This window comes from Hyperoodon ampullatus, assembly GCF_949752795.1.
Source record: "Hyperoodon ampullatus genome assembly, chromosome: 11".
In the NCBI taxonomy this organism is placed as follows: Eukaryota; Metazoa; Chordata; class Mammalia; order Artiodactyla; family Ziphiidae; genus Hyperoodon; species Hyperoodon ampullatus.
Genome location: NC_136924.1, coordinates 27,480,330 through 27,488,782, shown reverse-complemented (window position 1 = coordinate 27,488,782; position 8,453 = coordinate 27,480,330). Strand labels below are relative to the sequence as shown.

At 43.8% G+C, this 8,453-nt stretch overlaps 1 protein-coding gene across 1 annotated transcript; it reads right to left on the bottom strand.

Moving 5' to 3' along the window:
• Positions 1-2,784: 2,784 nt before the first annotated feature.
• EID3 (EP300 interacting inhibitor of differentiation 3) lies at positions 2,785-4,178 on the bottom strand (the record flags this gene model as incomplete). The annotated part of the gene is made up of 1 exon (XM_079715940.1): positions 2,785-4,178. One exon carries the CDS (start codon positions 4,176-4,178, stop codon positions 3,057-3,059), a length of 1,122 nt encoding a protein of 373 aa, XP_079572066.1. The 3' UTR covers positions 2,785-3,056.
• Positions 4,179-8,453: the final 4,275 nt, after the last annotated feature.

The following is an 8,453-nucleotide window of genomic DNA, read 5'->3' as shown; positions in this document are numbered from 1 at the left end:
CCCCCTGCCTAGAGCTGTGCCTGGCACAGCTGTTGAGTGAATTAACAAAGTACCAATTCTAATCACTTGGTAATGGTTTCCCCACAACAAAGGCAAGAATATGAGAAAGTCACGACATCTAGACTTAAAGCGAAGTGTACGTACCGTGATAGAGATGTCACCATGGAAAGAGGCAGCAGCATGGACTTTCTGACGCTGATCTACTACTGAGTGAGGGACTAACATGAGTGCTCACAGCGAGCCCAACCTTGGGCTAGATGTTTGGTATATATCATCCCATTTAATCACATGCCATTCCCATTTCAGAAATGACAATAAGGAAACCCTTAGAGGGCTTCCCTGGTGGCGCAGTGGTTAAGAATCCGCCTGCCAATGCAGGGGACATGGGTTCGAGCCCTGGTCCGGGAAGATCCCACATGCCGCGGAGCAACTAAGCCTGTGCGCCACAACTACTGAGCCTGCGCTCTAGAGCCCACGAGCCACAACTACTGAAGCCTGTGCGCCTAGAGCCCATGCTCTGCAACAAGAGAAGCCACCGCAACGAAGCGTAGCCCCCGCTCACCATAAGAGAAAGCCCGCGGGAGGCAACGAAAATCCAATGCAGCCAAAAATAAAGAAAATAAATAAATTAAAAAAAAAAAAGAAACCCTTAGAGATTAAGAAACTTGCCCATGAGTCAATAATTATACCCAGGTCTAAATGATTACAAATCTCTTGCTTTTCTCACTATACCACACCCATTAATTCAAAGTACTTGTCACATACATTTTCTCATTTTATCCTTACTGTAAATTTAAGAGAACAGGTAATTATTCCCACTTAGCAAATAAAAAACCTAAAGGTTTGCGGGTTTAATAATTTGCCCAAAGTCTCCAACTAGAACGTTACAGAAGATCTGATCCCAGGTCCTTTGATCAGAGAGTGGTTCTGTCAAACAACAAAATCCTAGTTTAAAAGATTTCCATAATATTCTCCTGAAGTTCAGCTGATTTTACTGAACCTGCGAAATATAAGGCACTCTAACTATATTAGTGGGAAACCAGCAGACTTGCAGCTTGGTTCATATCTAATCTCTATAATTATCTATTGGTCAATTTTCCTTTTTTCTTCAAGATAAACGATCGCTTTAACTTCCAACTGATGAGGCAATCTATGTGTCATGACAACCAATTAAAAGTAGAAACAAATGGTCAACCTGATTTATATGTTAACAGCTATTACTTTAGAGAAGACCCAGAAGATTACCTTCCTCCCAAACCTCCACATTCTCTGTTAATGCTTTTAGTCATCACTAAGTTTCAAATATTCCTAGTAAAGGCACTTGGCGTTTAAAGAGAGAACTGGTGGTGAGTAGACCTGAGGCAAGATCTTTTTGCTATCATTAAGATTATCTTTTCCCCAAACAGCAAAGCTCTGGAAAACCTAAGGAACCCGGTTGGTAGAGGCATGCTAAAGGGAGGATCAGAGACCAAATGATGCTTCCACAATTGCTAGATCAAAGGGTGGTAGACACTGGGAAGGGTGAGCATCCCTTCATATAAAAAAGGGGAAAAATTGACTACTTTAGAAAATAATTCGCCCAGTTTCATGAGAAGTTTCTATTTTTGCTAAAAACCTCCACTATTACTGAAGAACCTCTCAGTCTCAATCTTCTCTTGATCTCGAAGTCATTCACTTAGTCTTTGGATTTCCCTTCCCTGTACTACATTTAGACTTAGTGGGAAAGTTTATCATTACTGCTATGCAAAGCAGATACTTATTCACTTGCCAAATAAGATTTAATGGCAAGACCCCCTGCTACCAAAGATTTACTTTCTATAGGGATCAAGGAAAGCATAGGCATGCTCACTGCACCTTCAAAACTTGTTTTCTTAAAGACCCAAATTTTCAACAGTAGCGTCCAAATAAGGTGGTAATTACAAGCAACAACACTAAAAAGCCTTTATGGTTTTATGCTAAGTGAAGAAAATGAAGAAAACTTGGATTAATTCATCATATATTTCAGTTTAAACAGGAAGTTTCCAGGCATTTAAAGCCCTACTTAAGAAATCAAAATGGAGTTGGGAACAAATATTCAAAGCTGTTAACATGATGAAACATCACTGATTCTGAGGGACACTCCGTATCAGCAGAAATTACAAAGGGAAGCTAGGGGCCAGAGAAGAAATGAAGCAAGTACATAAAGACTATGTAACTGGATTTGTGTTTGAAATAATCTGGCAAAGGTTACCTTCTACTCCTGAGGACACTTACAGATGAGGTATGCCAATTTTTGCCCAGTATAACATGCAAATGGAGTAGTCTTCCAAAAAACCTTACAGGTCTCTCTGGAGCCATAACTTCTCACAATTCCATGTATTTGGCCTCCATATTTCTCTGCGAGACTACCTTCCTTACCTCTGACCAATTCCTACTCGCCTTTCAGCATTTAGTTGATGGCTCACTTACTACAGTAGAGATATTCTACTTTTGTTGAGTCCAATCACAGGAGAAATTATTTAGAATATGGACACCCACTCATTAATCTTACTGAGTCTTCTTTGCAATGAAGCATGGCATCTGAATTTTTTTTTTTCTTACAGTATTAACGTCACTTAGGCTCTACCCTACAGATAGTCTTCCTTGACCATTTTTTCCACCCACTCTTCCCCCCAACCTGGTCAAGAGCCCCATTTGGGATTCCTGTGGTTCCCTGGGGCAGAGGAAGCAAGGCAATAAGTATCACAGCGCACCATAACTAATTTTTTTTGGAAAATTATCAAATACCTTTTAATTTATGGAATTCAGAACTGACTTTTATTATTAAAGTCTTAAGGAGCATTCAAAAAAATGTTCCCATGAACATGCCAGTGAAACTTTTTTAGCAACAGAAGATAATGACAACTTTATAAACTACCAAGAAAAATACACTGCACAGTGAAACAATTTCTGATGTTCTTGAAAATACTTTTTCACTTTACAAGAGATACAATATGTGCTTCTGTTTGGATTTTACTCTCCATTTGAGATGCTTAAGAAAAGCCACAAAATGTCTCCTACACCAAGAACAAAAATCTTTAGTACGAGTTTGTGATCATGGCCTCTGAAATTTCAAAAGTTGCCACAATATTTTTCCAGTCCTGTAAACTCAGAGATATAACTCCTTGTCTCCTGCAGTGGGAACCGGAATCATTCCCCTCACCCACATGGTTAACATTAATGGGCTCCAGTATTGGCAGCCTGTCTTGGTCAAGCCTTATTCTTGCAAAACCATCCCTTATAATGAAAGAAACATAAAATATATTCTCCACAGTACGAGAGAAAGAGTTTGGGTCAATCACAAATTCAAAATAGGACACGGGAGTATCAGGATACTTTCGAAAGTACGTTTGCAACAATCCCAAGATTCTTTCTACTTCTTTTTCTGTCGCTTCTTGATTACTACACAGGTCCAGCTTCTTCAGCTTTGTAGGCATATCCCCGTTTCCTTCCATTCTGTGAACTTTTTTCCGGTGCTCAAGTCGGGGCTTCTGCGCGGAAGTCTCTGATTTGAATGAACCGAATATAAAGTGGAATGTTTCAGCTTGCAGCATCCACGACGTTGCTTCCTTTTGTACTGTCTCCCAAAAAGAGCGAACTATATTATCATCACAGTCACTCAGCGCATCACATCCATCATCTTCCATCCAGTTTAGACCCACAAATATAAGCAGAAAATCACAAAATGCTACCTGATTGAAAAGGCTCATGTCAGAGTTTAGCTGCTTTGCTTTTTCTTTACCCAAAGCAGAAGCCAAAACAAGAAACTGAGCGTCGAGGGCCGCTTCTCTCGTTCGACTCACTGCATCAAACAGGACATTGGCTTCTTCGAGAGCCTCGGTTAAGGACTCGCCCTCCGTGTTCACTATGTCTTCACGGTTCTGCTGGACGTTATAGATGAGCTGCCGGTACTGCTTGCGGATACTCCGGCATTTCTCCTCATCCACTAGCTCCAGCAGGCTTGGGTCGATGTCGGCTTCCCCACAGCTCAGGTCGTCAGAGCAGGCTTCAGCCCCCGCCGCCGCTTCCACCTTCATCGGCTCCTCCACCGCCGCCTCCTCCGCCGCCTGCTTCCCAGAGTACGCACCACCGGTAATGGTCACCACTGGCTCCTCGTCCTTCTCTATGACTCCCCTCAGGCAATCTTTTTCCTCAGCCATGTCGACGACCGGTAACGCTCAGGTAACGGCCTTCCCAGTGTTTCGGCCAACGGTGGAAACAAGGGGTCAGCCGGGGCGGAGGAGGACGCCTGCCCATGCGCACTAGCGGAGTCCCGGCGGCCCCGCGCCCGGCTCGCCCCCCCTCCCAGCGGCCCCGCCCCGCGGAGCCCAGACCCCTCAGTGTTCGCGAACAAGCCCCCGGCCCGCGCAGAACATGCGCGAGAATGGGTCCCACCCCCACCCTAGAGTATCACCGCTCGGTTCAAGCGACAGCTACTATTTTGGCGTTTACTGGCAGTGTCATCTAGCTTTCAAAGAAACGCTTGGACAATCTTATGACAAAATTATGGGGGACCAAACGTCCCGTGCTTTAAAACATTTGCTGTCACATGTTGCGGCAGCGTTTTTTCGCTCTGTGATTAAAAGACTTTGTGGGGGGGAAACTAAATCTGGCTAAATTATAAACTGCTCACAAAGCCAAAGATCGTGGCCTGCGGTATCTCCATTACAGATAGGCTGAACTCTCAGAGGGTCCATTTGCAAGGTGGTTGCTTGGAACTCTGCCTTCATTATACTAATGTAAATTGTGTTAATTACCTAGGTGGGCCCTCAAAACCTTCAAAAGCCAGATCCTCTCTAACCTACCCCAGTGGGGGGCGGGGTCACCGGGTAAGCGAGGGTCCGAACTGGCGCATGCGCGAAGGTGCGCTACCCTACCCCACTCCCACCCCCGCCCTCCGTCCCCCAGCGTTACGCAAGCGATCTCTGGCGCTGCGCCACCCAAGGGTACAAGAATAAAGTGGACAGGGTCTCCATCAAAGAGCTGTTTGGAAGCTTGCCAAAAGCAAGGGTCACAGACTCCGAGTGGATAGTAAATCTGAACCCTAAAAGGTGAGAAATCGGTGAAGATTTTAAACACAATCTGTTATAAGGATATGAACGTGAATGCTGTTAAGTCGGGCGACTAATGTATGTTGGAAAAATACACCCCCTAGTTCACTAGGAAATCACGTACAGTTGGAGAAAGGGCTCAGCTCATCAGTCACAAGAGGGGAAGGAGAGAGGGAAGGAGAGGGAGAGAGACCACCACACTGCCTCTGAAGCTCCGGTTTCAAGGCACCAGGAAGTATATTGGCCCTACCTTCCCTCCTATGCATCTACACTGGTTCATTTTTCTTTGACATTAGCATAAAGTTTCTTGCAAATACATGAACAGCCAAGCCTCATGTTAAGTTACTTCAAAATAGTTATATTACTCTTCGTTCACCATTATTCTTTTAAAGTAGGGGTAAAATTCAGAAAGAAACATGCATTTTTCAAAAACAGCATGCAGGGGCTTCCCTGGTGGCGCAGTGGTTGAGAGTTCGCCTGCCGATGCAGGGGACGCGGGTTCGTGCCCCGGTCTGGGAGGATCCCACCGCGGAGCAGCTGGGCCGGTGAGCCATGGCCGCTGAGCCATGGCCGCTGAGCCTGCGCGTCCGGAGCCTGTGCCCCGCAATGGGAGAGGCCACGACAGTGAGGGGCCCGCGTACCGGAAAAAACAAAACAAAACAGCATGCAGTACTGTTACTTGTGCATATACATTACCCTGCCCTATTAGACTGTTAGCTTCCCTAAAGCAAGAATTTGGTTATAAATCTTCCAAGCAAATCTATTTTCACATGGAGGCATTTGAGTATGCACACTTGAACGTGTAAGTGTAGATGAAAACCTTTGTTCCAGCACCTACTGCCAACTAATTTGGAGCAAAAGATTTCACAGATTAATGGAAGAAACAGATCTTACACATTGACAATAAGTTGGGACTTCCCTGGTGGCGCAGTGGTTAAGAATCTGCCTGCCAATGCAGGGCACACGGGTTCGAGCCCTAGTCCAGGAAGATCCCACATGCCGCAGAGCAACTAAGCCTATGCGCCACAACTATTGAGCCTATGCTCTAGAGCCCGCGAGCCACAACTACTGAGCCCACGTGCCTAGAGCCTGTGCTCCACAGAGAAGCCACCGCAACAAGAAGCCCGTGCACCGCAACGAAGAGTAGCCTCCGCTCACCACAACTAGAGAAATCCCGTGCGCAGCAACAAAGACCCAACACAACCAAAAATAAATAAATAAATAAATTAAAAAAAAAAAAGTAAAGCTGACTGCTTTTCAGAAAGTCAGCCTTATCTCTTCTCTGAAATGAAGAAAAAGCAAGAGAAAAACAAAGCTGGGGACCAGGATCATCAAAGGGCCATATTTTACCCCCAAGTCTGGTCAATTACAAACTAATACTTACCTGTTTTAAATCTTTGATGAAAACACATAGTTCCAAGTTCCAAGTCCAAAAAAGTTTGCTTTCATAGTTAACCATATTCTTGGGAGCTTCTGATATCCATTTCAAATTCAATAAAAGCGATTTATAAAAGAACTCCAAAAGATAAGCCAACCTTCCCACCCTAAGGTGCCTATTTTCTCCTGGCTCAGAGGATGGAAAACAGACTGACACCAATTTGCTCCATACAGAGCCTTTCTTCAAACAATTTTTAAATGGCTTAGAAAAATAAATTAATTCTCCCAACCTACTTATAAAGTATTACTAATATATCATTTATAGGGATGTCACAGGAGATAACAGCCCACACAACTTGCTCGGAGCAATAGCACACATCGAGACCAGCATCATATTACTAAGTGGTGATTTTCAGTGCTGAATTTATCCTCTGCTAGATCCCTGCTCATAAGAACCTTGGTAACATGTAACTTAGGTCATCCTCAGAGAGTCATACTTGCATTATACTCTGCCTTTTAAAATCTGCCTTTAGAGTGCAAAGTTTAGATGTGGCTACAAAATAAAAATCTCAAATCTAATGATTTTCCCTGATCATTTGAAGAATGGGACTTCTACACTTGTGAATCCTTAAGTTACTAAACGGTGATTTTCTAACCCAAGGTCCAATTACTAGTAATAATTATATAAATGCAGCTTAAAAAGAATGCACAGCAATACGTAATTTGTTATACCAGTAAACTTCTCTGTGACTCTTAACAGAAGGCAAAAAGTGCGAGTACTACAAAGAAATCACTGAAGTCTACCTTCTTCTTGCGGTAAGACTAGTTCAGGTCCCTTAACACACAACTTGGCCTCCAAAATAACTTAGCTTCCCTCTTCCCCCTTTTTCTCTTTCAGGAGTTGCTGCTAAAGGCTCCGTAGGGCCTCCATTTCCTTTCTTCTTTTCTTCAGTTTTTTTCTCCAGTATTATTATTCAGTCCCTTTCCTAGGAGTTGAGATTCATTCATTCCAAGCATTCTTAAGCTCTTTCCCACAACCCCTAGTGTTCAACACAAACATGGTGGTACGGATGAATGTTATAGGTTATAGGTCTCTCTATGGTCAAATTTTAACAGTCACATAGGACCCACTATCTTTTCCAGTGGGGTTTTACTGCCTGATTTATCTACAACCAACAGATATTGAAGAGACTTCTGAGCCAAAGCCAAGAACCAGTCAGGTTTGAGTCCCGCACTCTAAAAGATATGCTTAGGGCTTCCCTGGTGGCGCAATGGTTGAGAGTCCGCCTGCCAATGCAGGGGACACGGGTTCGTGCCCCGGTCTGGGAAGATCCCACATGCCGCAGAGCGGCTAGGCCCGTGAGCCATGGCCGCTGAGCCTGCGCGTCCGGAGCCTGTGCTCCGCAAGGGGAGAGGCCACAACAGTGAGAGGCCCGCCTACAGCAAAAAAATAAATAAATAAAAGATATGCTTATCCTGCTGTTAGCTACCTCCTGACACTTTTCTGTTCCTCCTTTCACAGCAGTTTTTCTCCCCTCATCCTGCCAGCGTATTGATTTAATACTGAGCTGTGAAGAGATGTGGTGAAGGCCTAGCTTGATTTGCTGGATGTTAGGTATATGTTCTCTTTCATCTGAATTTCCTTTAAGGTTATGTTTGTGTGTGTATATTTTTGCTTTGTTTGGCTTTTCAGTATTAAAGGTAAACTTTCCAATGATCAAGGCAGATATCTGTGTTTTTTAAATGAGTTTCTGAAAAGACCGTGGACAGTAGAAGGAGGCAAACCTGGGTTCCGTCATGACCTATGAGCTATTAGCACTACCTTAGGTTGCTTAACCTGTCAGCCTCCTGTCTCCTCATTTGTAAGATGACTACTCACATCATAAAGTTACTGTAAGTATTGAATGAATGAGAATTACGTGATAGATCTGACAATATTTTCAACTACTGAGCAGGTACTTAAATCTTCAGTTATCCCAAAGATAGCAAGTGTTTAATAAACATTAG